Genomic DNA, 19,050 nt, shown 5'->3' with positions numbered 1-19,050 from the left:
AAATATAGTTTATCATGTAATTGATAGCAATAAGGTCCAAGTTGCATTCAAAAATTAAAATGGGCTGTTGTGATGCAGAGGTCAAGTCCCTACCTCTGATTCAAAGTCCAGCTTCAAATTCCCACCTGCCCCCAGAGGTGTGTATCATAACCTCTCCAAACAGATGTTTTCAATCAACAAAAATAACTGCATTGGTAAGCAGGATAGATTTCCAGTACTAATCAGACTAACACTGGTTGTGGAAAAGCTGGATTGATGAGAGATTATGAAAAGTACTTTGTAAATGAACGCTCTTCACATAGCTTGATAATCTTTCCCTATAACCAGACCACACATTAGATTGAGACTCATCTGCTTTACATTGTATTGAAGTACCAGATATGCTTGCAGCTGGGGAGAGGAGTAGCTGAATAATGTTGTATTGTAGTCTGCCGTGAGAAGGGCTGTAAGTCTACACTGAGGCTTGGTACCCTTGCATAGTGTAGCTGGGCACAGGAATAGCTGAATAACATTGGAACCTATTCCACAGCCAGATTGTTCTTTGAAGAGTAACACCATAGGCTGAGAGTTGATTGTTGAGCAACTGCTGTTGCATAGGCTTTCATGCTTAAAATACATGAACTAAAGATAAGCATTAACTACAGTCATACAGCACAGAAACAGACACTTGAGCCCAATCTGAATATAGTCCCAAACTAAACTAGTCCTGCCTGCCTGCTTCTGGCTCATCCCTCTAAACCTTTCCTATTCATATCTATCCACATCCACCACTATCAATTTATTGCACATATGAACCACCCTGTGCAAAAGAATTTGACCCGTGTTTTTAAAATCTCTCCTGTCACCTTAAAAATGCACCCCCTACCATTAACCCTATGTATATACCTCATGATTTTATAAACTTCTATAAAAGGTCACCTGTCAACCTCCTATGTACCAGTGGAGAAAGTCCCAACCTATCCAGCCTTTCTGTATAACTCAAACTCTAACCTTCCATTCCTGGCAACATCCTCCTGGTAAATCTCTTCTGAACCCTCTCCAGCTTAATATTTCTCCTATAACGTTCCTCTTGAGATATGGGAAGTTAGGGAGACCTTTGCCTCTGAGTCAGCCAATTAGAAATGATACTACCACTGCACTACAAAAGCTGACATCTTGGATGGCAGATATAGTGGCGGTATATGATGTAGTGTGCACAGGTATAAAGAACCAATCACACTAAGTGCTGGAATGTAGTATAGATTTTCAAGTTTGGATATTCCTACAGTGGGTGGTTTACTGGGGGGGAAATGCAACAAAAACCAAATCCATGGTACCTCCAGTAACTCTACTGCATTGGGGTGGGGTAGGAAAAGAGTAAGTGACAGGGGAACAGACTTCTGCATCCACTGACGTGACATCAGGAAGGTACAGTGCATCCCTGGTGTCAAGGTCAAGGATACTACTGTAGAATATTCAGCAAGTGAGAAATATGAATAGCCCAGTGACAGCATATTTGAAAAGAACTGAACATTGAAGAGCATTCAATTCTTAAGGATAGGTGAAAAGGAAAGGGAGTAACTAAAGGATGAAATCAGTGCAGTAGTGAGAGTTGGCTGTAGGCCTCTAACTAGCAGTGGGAAATTAGGGGATGGTATTAAGTAGGAAATGGCTAATATAGTTTGCCTTTGCTAGATTTAGATAGACACTTGGCACATTTCCTGGTTGCTTCCTCATATACGCTCCAGGAATTCAGGCTAAGGATTAATTATTGACCATCTTGTGTAGGGTCTTCTAGTGAAGAGTGACCAAAACATGATTGAATTCTTCCTTGGGATGGAAAGTGATGTAGTTCAAATTTAAAATTAGGGCTCCAAAATTAAATTACAAAGGGGGAGGGATGACAAATTTCTTATGAGGCACAATGGCTAATATTAAAAGGAATACATGTATGCATTGCAACAGTTGTTTATACATTCCTTTGACCTAAAATACAGAAAAGTGGCTCAATCACAGCTAGCAAAAGACATTAAGAATAACGTTAGTTGAATCTAAAGCTGCTTGAAAAAAAGTGTCTTCAAGAGGTGAGTGTCTGACATTGTCAAAAAGTTCAGCCCATTCTAAAAAATATTAAACTAAATATTAAATTTTTTATACCAAAATTGATTTTAGCAATAGGTGTTTGAATCTATGGGTATTGCCCAGTTTTCAGTATTGTATTTCTGGAAAAAATGCAACATTCATGAATAAAAATGAAAGCTTTGTTTTATTTTACAGTGTTGGAATTCTGTGTTACTGGACTTTCATTTCACCAAAGCATCTACATTTATGGCAGTACACAGCATTAACAGAAGCAAAGTTTGAAAGTCAACATGAATATACATGCAAATTTAAAGTATTCACAGTTATGGTCACTTAGCTAAAGTGAAGTCCCACTGTCCTGGCCCAATTACTTAAGTATGTACATAAATGCTACAATGAAGAGTTGTCAATCTGTAATTCTCTCTTGACTAGGCCATCACTTCAAAGTGAAGTTTTTAGATAAAGGTTTCATTCTTAACAAATTCTGGATAGTTCACTGTAGAGGTCAATTTAAATCTTAGGAACATTTACTTTAAAAAAAAATTGCTGACTGACAATTAACAGCCACATTAAGTTTTAAACCAGGTAGGTTGATTCCAATTCATCAGGGCATTGTACACAAATGAATAATAAACTTTTATTGTGTTCAAATAGGTTGAGCTCATGTACATGTTCTTTGGCTGCAAAGAACTGGGCTGCTGTGTAATAACATGTAGCTTCCAGTACATGCATGAGTCCCTCACATTTCTACAGAGCTCTTTGCAGACAGAGCATACTGCACCTGTTTAAACTCAATAAATGACTGCCATTGCTAGTTCATTTTTTGTGCGATGCCCAGGTGAATCAGTCAAGCTGCCTATTTAAATTTAAACAAAGGATGTCCATTAATGCTCTCCTCATGTAGTATAAATGTTGGTTTTCCCCTTGAAAAAGTATTCTTGTGAATAGTCCTGATGAGCGCAAGATCAAAAGCTTTGAAGAGATGTCTTTTCATCAGCAATACTCAAGTTCTGTACTATTTAAATATCAATTACCCACAAAGCCTCAAGATACAAAAATCATAAATAACATTCAAACCATTAATTTTAAAAGCTATAAAAAACACATTCATTCAGATCCCATAAGAACACCACAATCCATGCATACTAAAAAAAAAAATCAACTACAAATGCTTGAAATTAAAGATACATCTAGAAAATACTGGAGGAGCACTCAAGGTCGATTAGAACCTGTAAAAGAGGAAATAAAGAACAGATTAGTGTTTGTCTTCTCCATCTGAACTCTTGTGCTTTTAGAATGTAACTCTGTAAACTGAGTCACTGATACAAAGAAGATGGCAAAGGCATTCTATACGTCTTGGTCACCTTTCGATGCAAGCCCACATTAGCCTACTTAAATAAGGAATTGCTTGTGCAATTAGTTCAAAGATTTTGCAGCTGCTGTCTTACCAAGAAAGGTATTTTAGATGTCTGATTTGCTGCATAAAGTAATTAGTATTCATGGTTCAACTTGGAACACCTCTGAATTAATCTTTGTTTCATAGTCATATTTAATAGCCTTAACTACCAGGTGCTCCCTATTTCAGTACTAGCTTCATGATTCAGTCTTCTGAAAATACAACAACTTCCAGGTCCTGAATGTTTCCTACTTAAATTCTTAGCTGATTCCACCATGGCAGTTTTAGATTGGTAGAAATTGCAATGTTTTCTGCCAACCACCGTGTGTAGAACAGGACATTGCATACTACCACTCAGTCTTCACAGATACGGGTAGACTTCCAAGTTGGAAGTGTGTTCATCATTTCCAGATTCTCATGCCCAAGGAGACTGATGTGGATGCACACACAACTGGCAGCTTATGTTGTTGATGTTTGGAACTCTCAATTTCCATCATCTCATCAGCAATGGATGTTGTGGAATAAATTAATCTCGAACCAGGATGAACCAAATTTAAATACTTGCCTCCATGCACTGCAACGTTTCCCCCAAGACAAGTGATCAGCAATGTAGAAATTTGCAAGGCTTTTTATTAAAAGGTATTCTTGAATGATTTGTACTGACTACATGATGTTTGCATTCTAGAGAAATTGAAGCATTTTCCTTAATGAACTCAAAGCAGTGAGACCTGGAGGTATTAACTTTGCTGCAATGCTTAAGGAAGCCAAAGAGATTAAAACATCGATTAAAACATCATGATAAATTACTAAAAAAGGCAACAGAAATCTAGCCATAAGCACAAATATGCCCTGCCATCATGCAGTCTGTACAGAATTTTGACAAAATTGTTCCAACATCCTACCATGTGCTGTAAAATGGAGGTGTTGAGAAGCTTAAGGAGATGTTCAAATGACTTTTGTATTACAACTGCCTTATCAGTGATTAGGGTTTTATTCCATTAGCTGTTAAGATAGGAGCAGAGTTGGAATGGGCACTCACTTTTCAGAACATGGTGAAAATATCACATCAGGGCTCACAGCTAGAAGTTGCAGCTCATAACTTTTGCACGAGTAATGTGGAGCTTCTCTGGATGTACAGGGACACAACTAGCCTACGGCTAAAAAAAAACAGTTCTTTATAAGGCATCTCAACCACCCATCTAAAGAGTGCTGGGCATTTTATTCCACACAGAAGGGGCCTATATATCCAAAGAAATTTTCTGAAATTAGTTTACAAAGCGTAGAGAAAGTATCTGGTGTGTTTGTGTACAAAAAGGATGTTGGCCTGCCCCAAAATCCTCCTCCTCCCCACACACACCAAATTTAAAAGCTCTCCCCAACTTTAACACTGAAATACTCCATTACATTGCACTCTCACCAATATCACTCCTCTCCCTACACGCTTGGGAAGCCCAAAACTGACTTTACCCATGAGCTTCCTATGCACGTGCAAGAGACCCCAGCAATGTGCTGTTTTTGGGCAGAGACAGAGAGATTCAAAGTTTAATTACAAACAATCCTTAGTGCTCTTGCTTCAGACACTGTTCTTCAAGTAGCAAATCTAACAGACTAAAATGCAGATCTACTCTAATGATTGTTGCTGTGTTAATATAGCTCAGCAAGTCTCACCAGCTGTCAAAATATCAAGTCTGCTATTACTCCCAACACATTTACCTTCAAGGCCTAGATAATTTGGCCAATTACTGCATAAACATGTCCAATTTCTTTCTTCTCGGGTACAATAGCTGTCTGCATTGAATTTCATTTGCTATAGTTTGCCTGTTGAAAATTGAGACTAGGTCATGTTCTAGCTCCTTGTCTGCATCAGTGTCAACAGCAACTTCAAGTTTAGTATTGGTAAACTTGACTGAATTATTTTGCATTTCTGAATCCGGATTGTTTAAATAGATTAGGAGTCCCAGACTTCATTCCTGGGACACTGACACTCCAATTTCTGTATTATTGAACAAGAATTTATCTTGCCCACTGAATTATACAAATGCAAAAAAAAAAATCCACAGAATCACTTCCAGAAAGTTTTGCTGCCTGCACACGACAGAAAAAATTGTGTGTTCAAACATCATTAGGTGTACAGCTACTGGCTAAGGGGTAGCTAGTCTACATTAGCCAGAGATTAAAGTTCCACAAATGGACCCATTCCACAAAAATTTAACTAAAGAAAAAAAAAGGTCAAGTTTCAAGAACCTAGTAGGTTACATTAGTGGTAGCTTCAGCCTCAATCACTAATTGTCATTTTCACTTATCCAAAGCCATTGCAATAAAATACATCTCTACAATTCTGGTTCCACATTCTCTACAAGAGGTCCCTGACAACGTGTTTTCATCTTAATACTTCAGAGGTATGCATGCCACTTTTCTCCTTGCCTTGTTTTTTTTTGTATGCTGCTTTCATGCAAGTCTAGTAAAATGTCCAGGGAAGCAGATAAAAACAGTTGTAGTTAACAATCAAGATTTCGTACACCATTTACCTACAGCCTCTGGGATCTGGTTTGAAATCTAGCTTCTTCCGAAATTCCATACTGCTCCAGTGGATCCTGCAAACAGTACAGTAACAAGCATTATTTAAATGAAGTCACAACTGAGAAGTTATACTACAGTATTTTAACTTTCATCAAATACTTGCAGGGAATACTCAAGGGGTAGGAAATAGAAATATGTAATTGCAGGATATTCCATTTTTTCCTCAAACTTTACTGCGGGCAGCTTTGGTTAATTGTGCAAATAAGCATAATGAATTAAAAGAACAGACGTTAATGTAAAATCTCCTTCCACAGACTCTAGCAGCTCCCATTGCTTGTTTTAATGCCTGTTTCTCATTTACCCATCAGAAGGTTGTAGCAAAGGGAAATATCAAAACCAAAATCGGAATTAGTTCTCATATTAAGTCTAGACATGCTGATCTTGTTCAAGGGGATGACTGGACTGCAACCGAGATTAGGGAAGCAGACTGATTTTTAGTCTCTAACCCAGAAGCATCAAGATCCACAATGTTATCCCTGTCCTAATCAGCTTGAGCTTTGTTAAATCAATAATTATGGATTCAAACTTGGATCTTGTTCACATCATACTCATTTATTTGGAAGAGCTCATTATCCAGAAATAATTATGATATTTCCTTTTTTAAAAGGATGAGACAACACATCCACAATGTTACCAAACATTTACTTTTTTTCTTAAATGATGCATAGGATATAAGGACATAAAGAAAGCATGGAAAAAGTATATTGCTTTAGGGGTTTTTTTGAAGCAAGAAGCATGTTACTTTGAGAAAAAAATTGCAAAGTTAAGAGAAAGACTATAAAGCAGTGTGTAACATTTTATAATTCTACATTTTTCTCAAATGCTGACAAATCTGTCAACAAAGTAGCTAAGCCACAGTGCACACACTGTGCACACCATTCAGGCCTTTGACAAAACTAGATGTTAGGATGAAGTTACAGATCCATCAGGTACAAAGAAGAGGCTAGAAGAGTGGTTGTGTGGCCATAATACACTGAATGGGGGAATAAGCATGTTCAATAAATCAAGTATGGAGGAAACAAAACTAAGGATTGAAGCATGGTGACTGCCCTCCCCTTAGCAAAAGGAAGTTTCAACAAGCTTCAAAAATGAGAGAGCATCAACTTAGACAGATGAATGGAGTTTTTTTTTGCTTCCTTCTGGGCTGCAAATGTCAAAGTGTTTCTATTCTCATTTGGATTTAATTCATTTAAGACAATATTGCCATGGACAATTCTTTCCAACCTTCCAGATTTGTTGGAATTCACACAGGCCAAGTCAGCAAGAAATCCAAAGGGTGAACAGAATTGTTACCTAGGAATTTTGGAACAAGTTGCTAGTGTAAGTATAATTCAAAAGATTATGTGAGGCCTATGAAAAAAAAAAATCAGTGCACTAGCTGATATTTAATTCTTGCATACAAGCATGAAGAGCATAAGAAATCAGAGTTCATTATGCCAACTGCAAAGTAAGCATGACCTTCCTTAAATACTGAGAGCAACACTGCACAGTTCATCCTGGTGTGGTTGCATTAAAGCCCTATAGAAGTGTACAAGGTTTCTGCAACCTTGTAATACAATTCCCTTGCTAGAAAGGCCAACATGTTATTCATCTTCCTCTGTAAGCCAATATTTCTGTTCTTGTGCAAGTATACCCAAGTTTCCCTGAGCATCAATGGGCCTTAAAAACATTCTGCTTTTCTGTTCCATCCCATACTGAATAACTTCACGTTACACTCCATCTACACTTGCCTATTTGTTTAATGGAGTCCTCCTCAGAGCTTACATTCAGAGTTAACTTTGTATCACCAGGAAATTAATATACATTCCTGTCTTTTCATCTAAATCATTCATATAGATTGTAATAAGATAAAGCTCCGGTAATCTTTCTTATGGCACTCCCATAGTTGGCTTGTTAACTTGAAAATACTTCCTCCATTACTTAATCCTCTATCCACGCTAATACAACTGGTTTATTAGCCTTTTATATGGCACATTACCTTGTGTAAAATGAGCATCTGATAAAGGTAGAAGGGACCAGAGGAGACAGAATTTTAAAAAATCTCTCCTCTTTAGAGATCTTATTTCTCGTTTTCAGTGCTGAGAGTTCATTAGGTTTTGATAATGAATCATATTTTGAAAGCTGAAGAACATCTACTTACTTTTCCAGTTATTTTTTCAATTTCATGTCTGTAAAAAATTAAACTGTTCCGCATGTACTCATAGCTGCAAGATAAAACAAAACAATTAAAATATAAGAAGCAAGAGGGAGACAGGTATTTTCTGTATTTTATTCCCAAGCTGTTATTTTCACTGTCAAAACATGGAATTGATTATTTATCAGATCGCAGTTACGAAAACCATAATTCTTTAAGAAAATGTTATGCATGACTACTTTTGCTAGTGAAATATATAAGACGTGAATTTTTAAAATAATCTTTTATCGACTCAAGCTTTCTTAATCTCTCCCTGAATCAACAATATTCAAAATGACTGACTTTTTTTCTTGTTCAGAGATCCCACAGTAACCCCTGTTGAGGTCAAACTGAGTACCTTCCCGGTGGTTCAGTTCCACAATAGGTAGTGGAGAGCTGCACAAAACCTTTATTCCAAATAAACCTTATAATTAGTCAGTCTCCACTGAAGTAGAGCACTTGGATTGTGTGGAGCTTCTTTTGTGAAACTGAATCAGAAGGTTATTTTACTGAGGTTGTTATAAAAATAGATCAATGCCCAGAATTATAATGACATCACCTGGTATGTACATAATGTTATGGCAAACAAAATAACTACGTCAACATACCTGGCTTTTGTCAAAGCTTCAATCCACTCCTCACATTCATCTTTATTGTCACACACAAATGAGTATTTTCTTTCTGGTTCATCCACAAATACTGCAACCAAATTTCAAAATCAACTTGGATATAGTCACTACACTTCAAACATTATGGGACAGCAGGATTATTCATAAAGTAACTTTAAAAGCTGCTTATTTCAGTTTTTTTTTCCTTTAGTTCAGCTGCTAGATGGAAATATATAGTTATAGTTATAGTTATAGTTAATAGCATAGACTAAAACCAGTTCTCCTGCTGTATGGGGCATTTCTAGCATTCGCTTAAACATTGTATTTTCCTCCAATCATCCTGCTTTAACTAGATTCCTCTGCACCAGGTACAACAGGCACGACTGGATCACATCTAATCACAATTATATTAGCATGACAGTAAGAATACTTCATTTGCCTTCCCAAGATGGACCTGTTCCTTTATGTGAAAAGTGGATCACTGATCTCCAATTCTCCTCCATCAATCCACTCTGAATAGAGACTTGAATACAATTTCTCGGCCTTCAATCTCTCCCTCAAGATCCCTGGATGTAACCCATCAGGAAATGATTTTTCTTTATCTTCTTCTAACCTGTCTTCCATATTATTTTCTTTATAGTCAATCATATCACTCATCTTACTTTTAATGATAAACCTATGATATCAGGGTTTCCCTCTCCAATTATATCCATTTTAGCTAAAAAAAAAAGGAATATTTATTAAATGCCCCCCTACCATTTCTTAAATCAAAGGAACAAAGATCCAGAAGGTTTCTTCACAGCTTTTGAAATGGAAAGGGAGCAAAATACAGAAGAAGCCAGTATCAAATGGGAGAAAGTAGGACTTGTTACGAATACAGAATACACAATTTTTCTATACAGTTTATTTTAAATATCTCCTTTAAAGGTAAACAGAATGCTCAAAACTGGAGTGATTATACAAAGCTTCTGCTTGGAAACAGACCTGCGATCCAGTTGTCAAGGGAAAGAAACCCAAACAAAAACCTATCAAAAATCACATGGCAGTTTTTACAACTTGACACAGTAAAGGGTAGCTGCTTTGGTGGGATGCAGGCAGAGAGACAAGACAGACTGCTGTGCAGATGTGGGATGTTGTTAGTAATCCATTTTCCTGCTCAAAGGGATTTTGGGGATTTAAAACAACAAAGAGTCATCTACCTTGGTGGTAGAAATTGGGGTCTCAGACAGTAGAAAGACACTGAACGTTGCAACCCAGCGTGGCTGAAAGAAAATGAACAATCTAGAAATAACTTAGGACTTGGGGAAGACAATGCGAACATGAAACGGGAGCAGAGAGTAAAAATGTGTCAATTTGAACTGGGAGACAGAACAGCGCAGGACACAGGAATGAGAATACAAATTGCTGAGAGATTAAAGAAAATTGGAAGAAACATTAAAAGCCCTGTACCATCCTGATGATGGCAATAGTATTAGTATTATGAATGCTTTACATTTAATAAATAGGCATTCTATAAATTAAAAAATAGATATTCTGGACTTCATGTACTTGTCATCCTTTTCTTCAAGGACAAGGGATTAACTAGCGCAAAAACGGTGCACTGAAAATACTGTCAAAGAATATTACCTTATTTGACATTTAAATATTAAATTACGGGAGCAATTGTGTTAATTTCATAGAATGAAGCTGCAAAAAGTCTGGAGGAAAAGGTGACAACGTATTAAAATGTAATAAAAATAGGTTGAAATGCTGACTCAAAAATATATTTCAACTAAACGAAACATTGACTTGTTTTTGACAGAGGTTTAAATGCAAGTGCACAAATTAATTTCTATTTCAACTTCCTTTCCTAATTCAATTAAAAAATAAGCTAGAACCTTGTGAATTCATTTAGGAAATTTCATTCCTTACTGCTCATCATGAGCTGGTCTTAATTGAAGATGATATCAAAGAAATGAAGAACATCAATAGTTACACAAAACCATAAGAAACTGTGCTAATGCATAGTGCTGCAGGACAGATATAATCCAAATAAACAAAGATGTAGCCTTGAACCTTAACATCACAGAGGTTCTGCACGTTCTTTTTCCACACAGATTTCTTCAAAACAGATGGCAGCTGAACTGATAAGTTATCAATACAAGGACAAGGAGGAAAAAGAACACATTTTTAAAATTGAAAGGAGTATTGGACACCTTATCACCCCATCACCCTCAAAAGGCAGAAGCTTTATTTTAAAAAAAAAGACAGCATTTTCATTTTAAGTAGGAATATTATTAGGACTGTTGTACAGTGTTGGCAAATGATTGCAAACTCAGCCCAGCCTGATAGATGAAAGTCTCATTTAATTGCTATTTCAGGAGTTCTATGTGAAATTAGCTTGAATTATTTTAATCCATTTCCAACCATTTAGCCCCAAAGAGTGACAATCCTGGCGAAAGGACACAAAAAGCTGACTGGAATGGGAAGTAGAAACATTTAGAAAATAAATAAAAGGATGTTCTATTGATGTTGGGTGATTTCTCAAGTAGATAGCTACCTGGCCTGATGGGATTTGTCATAGATCAAGAGGAGGACCTTTGGCCCATCGAGTCTGCACCAACTACTCCAAATCTATAATTGGCTCCCTCGCTGAGCTGGTTCGTTAGTTCACAAGACATTTCATTACCATTACTGGGTAACAAATCTACTCAAGAACCTTACTCTAAATCTACATTTGTCTCAATCACCAGCACTTGACCCATAGCTTTCAATGTTATAGCAGTTCAAATACTCATCCAAGTACTTTTTAAAAAGTTTGACGTTCCCTGCTTTAACTCTCCTCCCAGGCAGTGCATTCCAGATTCCCACCACAGAATGGGTTTTAAAAAAAAGTTTCCCTCAAAACCTCCTGTTAGTCACCTTAAAATTATGTCCCCTTGGTACTGACCCTTCAGTAAAAAGAGGAACAACTGCTTCCTCTCCACGCTTTTCTATCTTATCCACCTCATTCAGGTCTCCTCTCAGCCTTCTGCACCCAAAAGTAAATCACCCAAGCTTATCCAACCTTTCTTCATATAGAAACTGCTCCATCCCAGGCAACATCTTGAATCTCCTCTGCACACACTACCATGCATCACATCTTCCCTAGCATGGTGATCAGAACTGCACACAATATTCCAACTATGGCCTAACCAGTTTCCTGTACAGGTCCATCATAACCTCCCTGCTCTTATAAGCTATGCCATGACTGATAAAAGCATGTATCTTGTATGCCTTCTGAACTACCTTTTTAACCCATTCTGTCAAGTTCAGGTTGCTCCCATGGAAATATGTTTCAATCTCTATTGATGCCACCACATTTTAAATTATCAACAAGTTCATGCAAGCAAAAACATTTCAAAACTAGAACTTCAAATAATATTCAAATTAGGCTGGGTGCTCATTTCTGACCAATAAATGGAACACAAGTAACAGTGAAAATTACCTAGTGAGAAGCCAGTGTCTTCCTCCTTTTGGATTCTACACTGCTCAAGCAATAAGGCACCAACAGGCTATTTTAAAAGAAGAAAAAAAAGCGAAGAAATGCAAATATCATGTACATCACCGATAAACATTTCTCAAATTGTTTCCCAAAATTATATCTTTGATACCACTTTGCCAAGAAACTGAATTCATTTCCATTCAGCAGGTCTGCTGATAAACAAGTTATATGCTATTTCATGATGCTGAACAGCAATGGCCTTCATTGAAACATAGGTCAAAACGGTCACAATAGATATTCTTTCCCGCATGCTGTCAGCCAGAGAACAGGCCTCACAATGAAAACATTGCCACAGGTGATCAGTATTGGTATCTAAACTCCTGAAATTAATTATGTGCTAGAAACTAGTGTTACTTTAACAAGGCAGCATCATCCTTTTTTTTGTCATTGCATTTTCATTCTAAAGATACCCTGATCTTCATGATCTACGTACTAAAATGCAAGTACTAAGACATTCAAAATTTCAAGCGGATTAGATGTTTTCCTTAATGTGCTATGGTGAAGGCAGTGAAAAAGTATGTGTTGACTTTGGTGTCTAGCGAAGAAGCAAGGGCAGTTATGGAGATATGACATATTCAGGAGGGACTAGTACTGTTGGAATAGGACAGATTGGAGGAGAGGGCAGAAATTGGAAACGCGCATAATCTTTGGAGTTACAGTTGGTCAGCCACATCTTCAGGCGTGTCCTGAAGAGGTTAATAGAGATCAGGATCAGGTAGGAGCAGCAGCAACATACTGCGTTGATGAATTTAGTGACAGCAAAATCTGTGATCAGCCTCCAGAGGAGCCACACTGGATGAAAGAAAGTTGCCTTCTGCCTTTTGACAAATACCATCAATATGAGCAGCTCAGTCTTAGGTCACTGTTGCAAAGAATGGCATCTCCAATGAGCACAGGAACTACAGTAATCCACTCGATTTCATTCCACCATTCAACTGAAGATTCAACTCGGTCTGTCACCCAACACACAAACCTGCCTTTGCCCTTCTCCCTCAACATCATTTGATAAGAAAAAAATTTACTAAGTTGATTTAAAATTAACAATTCAGCTAACCTAACTACAATTTGTGGAAAAGAATTCCAAAGTGCCATTGCCCTTTACGTGTACAAGGGTTTCCCTACTTTACTTTTGAAAGGACCAGACTAATTAGTCCTAGTCTCACCAACAGCAATAGCTTTCCTCCAACCCTTTTAATTTCTTGGAAACTTCAATCAAAATCATCCCTTACCCTTTTAAATTCCAAGAAAATGAACCATAGTTGTACATCAGAAAAGAAAATACTAGAGAGGTTGGAAATCTGCAATGAAAACAAACTGTGAGAAATATTCAGCTGGTTTGGCATGCAAGTCTTTAAGAAAGATCTTTGATCTAAAATATTAACACTTTCTCTCTTCACAGAGCTGCTGAACCACAGTGTTTTCAGTATTTATCATTTTTTTTAAAATCAAATTTAGCCCTCAGATTTCATATGTTGTTTTAGGAAGTCTAGGCTGCACTGCCTACAAGACGAATCTATCCTTCCTACAGTGTGATGACTGGAGTCAAACAGAATTCCAGATGTGGTCTAACTAGGTTTTCATTCTGATGTAGCACAATTTCTACCTTTCCCTTCCTTCAGTAGCACCAACTTCCATTATCAATAGCAGACTGCCAAGTGACAAAATTATGTGTGTAGACAGACGTGGTTAACATATAGTAACTACTTAAATTAGAACATTACACATAACTCATTCCTAATCATCAACACTCATGATTGCAAAACCATAAGTGTAATGTACAACATTTTGCAGTTTATGCAAGCTGGAAGAAAGAAAGATTTTTAGTATATATTTTTGCAGCCAGTTTTCCATGTTAAGTCAGGGCAAAGTAAACTTTCCTCAGTCTGCATTAATGATGCTATGGGCATAGGTATGGAGATCTGCAATTTCTAGATGCTATGAAGCCATATCTAGCAATATATGTAACAGTAAGAAATTCAAATTGCAACAAATTATAGAGTACAACTGTACAGAAGGCCATTCAGTCCACAAGTTACTAGTTAGCCCAACATTCTAATTCTTTCCTCACAGTCAGCAATTTTTTCTTCGACTGTATGGCCTCAACTTGAAAATTAAATGGATAATAACATTCCATATTGAAGTGAAATAAATACATTCCCATTTCCTCCTGGTTATTTTTGCCAATTACCTCAATCTGCATCCTCTAGTTACAGACGCTCCTGCCACTGGAGAGCGTTTCTGCCTGTCCACTTTATGAAAAAGCTCTCCATAATTTTGGATCTTACATCTCTCCAAACTTATTTCCAAATCAATCAGAACAATGCAACCTTCTCTAGTCTCCCTCTCACATTCCTTCATTCATACTACCATTCTGGTAAATCTCCCCTGCTAATTCTGTCAGCTTTCCTAAGCTGTGCAATTTGTTATTACTAATATTTTACTGAAATATAGTCAGGCATTTAGACTACAAGCCACAACGTATAATCCACTATTACTCTGCCTATATTGACCAGATTTCTAGCAAAGACATTAGTGCATTGCAATAAGAATGTTAGAGCAAAGCATGTTGGTTGGTTTTGATATTATTTTTGTTGTCATATAGTAATTGATGAATGGATTGTGATTTGCATACCAAATAAATTCTGAGGCACTCTTACCTCTTCTTCATCAATTCTAAAGTAGAAAAGAAAGTTGACAACTAGCTTCACTAGACGACATTTCGCAGCTGAAGAAACAAAAACGTGCACATATTAGACAGACTTTTTAACAGGCTAAGTCTTGCTTAATACCAAAAAGAGTCAACCAAAATATTCTTCAAACACAAAGCTTCCATACGCTGTCTGATATTGGACAATTGGGGGAGTTGGGAGGAGTGGATAAATCCGGCACCAACAGCTTTCAAAAAGACACTTGGGAAAAAAAAAGTTTCTAAACACTCAAGATTGTCTATTAAGAGCATAAGGTGTAGGAGCAGTAGGCCGTTTGCAGCCTATAAAATTTCCTGCGCCAAATACGCTTATCCATAATGCAGCCCAAAACAGCAATATTTGGAGATAGCAAGTAGTCATCAACAGCAACATTTGGAGATCACTTAAACTTCTTGGCAGAAGATGTTAACGTTTAGTGCATATTAAGATCAGCACTTTTTAAAATGTGTTTGTTTTAATATTATGCATCTTTCTTTATAAACTCATTTTGAGAAGGAATTTGTGGGGCAGATACACTGGGGACAAAGTCATTTTTTTGTTGCCATGTTGATCATTTTTTTTGGCAGTGTTTATAACTTTTCAGCATTTACAATCACTTGTGAATTTTAGAAAGAGGACATTATTTTTGTCAAAAACAGCTGCGAAAAAGTCATGTCTGTACTGCTTGCTAAATGCCCACAGAGCAAACGATAAGATTTTACACAATGTCCAAACAGGAAGGTGTGCAAAAGGAAGACACTGACAAAAATTAAATATTTTTCTTTCTGCTATGTTTTATTGTTGACAGTTAGATTTGGGTTAACAAAAAGGAACTTATTTACTTGATATAGGAAAGGCCATACCTGTAAACCTCCAAATTTTAATTCTACTCGAGATTTGATAATTATAAGCAATTTCAGGAATTTGACTGGATGTATCACAACAACAGATGTATCACAAACATGATTGTTAAACTACTAATAGTTAAGTATATACAAAAGTGAGTCTCAGTTCATTCTGGTGCCTTCCCCAAAGCATTTAATTTTTTGGTGGCTAACCAATTGCATTAACGGAACACCTAAATTATGCAATTTTACTAATTTGAACATTTAATCTGGAAGTTATTCAGTTCTGAAAGTAGCTTAAAACCTTCATTCCTTTAGACTGCAAAATAACTGAACCAGAATCTTAGCTTTCTTTGGCAACACAGCAAAACATTTCACCAGTGACTTGCCAAGATTATATTTTCATTCTGATATATTTAAAGAACTTTTGATGGCTCCTTGAGGAGTGTCAGGCTATGAATATCTGCTGCTGATCTAAAAATATTCTTTAATAGCAAGTCAAAAAGCAGCTTTTTGTTAAAAGAAATTTTAAAAAGCTTTGTGTATTTGAACTTCGTAGCCAAAAGTGTCTACATACTTAAATTTGAAAAAGGGACTTTGTAATCATTATGCATGTATTCTTGCTATAAATCTGCATCATTGGGGTTATTCAGAAAGATGCCAGTTTGGGTCTTTTCTTGCAAAGGTCCAACCAAATTATCTCAGTGAAAACTAATATTTCAGTCAATGGTTGTTTTGGGAATATTATTTCCTTCCTCCCTATTTCAAATATTTGGACCCTTTTCAGGGGAAATAAATAGAGCAATGAGAAAACAAAGGGATGGGAGTCACTGGACTTGTAACATAACTCTGCTTTCTCTACACTGATGCTGCCAGACCTGCCGAGTCTTTATGGCAATTTCGGTTTTTGTTTCTGATTCCCAGCATCTACAATTCTTTAGTTTTTTTTGATTAATGAGAAAACACTTTTATTCTACACAGTTAAGTACCCATATTCAACTGACCTTGGAAAACGGCAGGCAGAAGAATGGGGTCTTTCTGAAAAGGACTGATGAACTTCCTGGTGGAAAAAAAAACAAAGAACTGCAGATGCTGGAGATATGGAACAAAAACAGAAATTGCTGGTGAAACTCTTGGCAGCATCTATGGGGAGAAAACAGTTAACACTGAGTCCAGTGATTAGACTCAAAACGTTAACTCCTTTTCTCCCACACCCGCTGAGTTTCTACACCAATTTCTGTTTTTGTTTAATGAATTTATTGTCTCACTTAAACTTAATGCAAAGGAAAAAAAAACACAAGTAGAAAACCTGAAACAACTTCTCAAAACCAGGTTTAGAGCAGGATCTATTCCCTTCGAAGATTGAGGCATGCACAACTTGTCCATAGGACCCAGACTGGATCAGTGGTTGAGTACAACACCCTGCATAATTACCCACCCATTAATGATTGAACAGTTAAGAGTTGTGAGATATAGTTTGAAATTTCCTTCATTTTAGCAAACTCAAGTGTATGTAGCTAACAAAGGAGAAAGAAGCAGAATTGAAGACAAGTTAAAAAACTTGAGTAGACAAAGTGGCAAATGAAAGTTAAATAAATGAGGTGATGCACTGTGGTAGTAGACTTAGAAAGGTTATTTGTGCCGTAGAAAATAACAAACTAATGACATAAGAGTAAAGGGAACTGGGACACAAGTGAACAAATCAGTCAAGGCAACATTGCAAGCCTGCAAAACAATGAAAATTATTAGCAAAACACCAACAGGATATATTGTACAGGGTACAGAATTAAAAAAAGTGTGAAGTTGTGTTAAAATAGCACGGATCCTGGTTAGTCCATACTCGTGTACTGTGTAAATTTCTGATCTCTGAATGAAAAAAAATTCAGAGAAACAATAGTGAAATGCAATAAAGACAGGCAAGAATGGTACCAAAAGAGAGACTATGATAAGTTAAGAAAGATTAAACAGTCTGGAGCTTTGTGAAAAAGACTCAAAAGGTGACTGTGTTACGCAAGGTAGATATGGAGAAATTATTCCCACTCGTAGGAACACAAAAACAAGGTAGATATTTTTAAAAATCCAATATGGAAATAAGGAGGATTTCTTCTACTCGAGTAGTTTAAAAAATGGAATTTGCTACCACAGAAGTGGTCAAAACAAAGGGTTTGGATGCTTGCACAAGGAATTAGTTAAGCACGAGGAAAAGGCAACAAGATTCATTAAAATGAGACAGATGAAATGGGAGAAGACTCTTGTAGATAAACCGGCTAGTCTGTGGTTTAGTTTGTGTGTTGTATAGTCCACGCAATCCCATACAGTCAGAAGAATTTTGTAAGTACATTAAGGATCAGGACTTTCTCCTAGTTGGAGACAATAATTTAAAGCAAGCAGAGATACCAGGCTAGTCAGAAACCTCTTGGCAACATATTGCCCCATTACCAAACAACTGTGTATCAAACATTCATTTTAATGTTGAGGATTTGCACAGATAATTTTTTTTTGTCTTCCACGTTAAGGCTGGACACGAACTTTGCTGTCCATATAGCCTGGATTCAGCATTTAAACTTGTCCAAAGCAATGTGGAGGGCATTACTACTCTGCTTCATCATGACATTAAACCTGTCCCTATGAAATTATTTAATCTTTGAAATCATCACGATTACCTGGAATAGCAAGGGCTCTTTGCTTATAGTGCTGGATTCTTCAGTATCCGCTTAAAGAGGTTTCATATTGTTATCTCATTTCATACTTGGATGAAATCAATTCAGCAGAATGCACTTGCCAAAAGTAGAATTTTGGAAGACAAATGAACCAGTGGTACGTAAATCTTAAAGATCAGTATGGTCCAAAATTTGTAGTTATCAAAACAAAACAGCTATTGTTTTGGTGAACTAAGTGGCCTGATGGGCCATTTTGAGGGCATTTAAGAATCAACCACTTCACTGGCTGTCCGAAGGAACATGTTGATCAGATCAGGTGTGGATTGCAGATTTCCTTCCCTAAGAAAAGGATTTAGTGAACCAGACATAGTAGGAACTGCGATGCTGGAGTCGGAGATAACAAGATGTAGAGCTGGATGAATACAGCAGGCCAGGCAGCATCAGAGGAGCAGGAAAGCTGATGTTTCGGGTCTGGACCAGATTTTTTTTTTTTTTTAAGACAACAATCAACATTAGC

At 36.9% G+C, this 19,050-nt stretch overlaps 1 protein-coding gene across 1 annotated transcript in view; it reads right to left on the bottom strand.

Moving 5' to 3' along the window:
- Positions 1-2,226: 2,226 nt before the first annotated feature.
- plekhj1 (pleckstrin homology domain containing, family J member 1) overlaps positions 2,227-19,050 on the bottom strand; it is a 20,159-nt gene continuing 3,335 nt past the window's right edge. The window contains exons 2-9 of the mRNA XM_048613916.1: positions 16,878-16,933; positions 14,999-15,066; positions 13,571-13,639; positions 12,285-12,351; positions 8,819-8,909; positions 8,178-8,241; positions 5,990-6,051; positions 2,227-3,290 (exon numbers count right to left, since the gene is read on the bottom strand). Of these exons, the coding sequence (XP_048469873.1) occupies positions 3,284-3,290; positions 5,990-6,051; positions 8,178-8,241; positions 8,819-8,909; positions 12,285-12,351; positions 13,571-13,639; positions 14,999-15,066; positions 16,878-16,933 (484 nt within the window). The 3' untranslated portion in view covers positions 2,227-3,283. The remainder of the gene's footprint in view (positions 3,291-5,989; positions 6,052-8,177; positions 8,242-8,818; positions 8,910-12,284; positions 12,352-13,570; positions 13,640-14,998; positions 15,067-16,877; positions 16,934-19,050) is intronic.

The sequence above is a fragment of the Rhincodon typus genome, chromosome 29, assembly GCF_021869965.1.
Source record: "Rhincodon typus isolate 14 chromosome 29, sRhiTyp1.1, whole genome shotgun sequence".
NCBI lineage: Eukaryota > Metazoa > Chordata > Chondrichthyes > Orectolobiformes > Rhincodontidae > Rhincodon > Rhincodon typus.
Note: the sequence above shows the minus strand (reverse complement) of the source record. Positions and strands in the feature narration are given on the sequence as shown.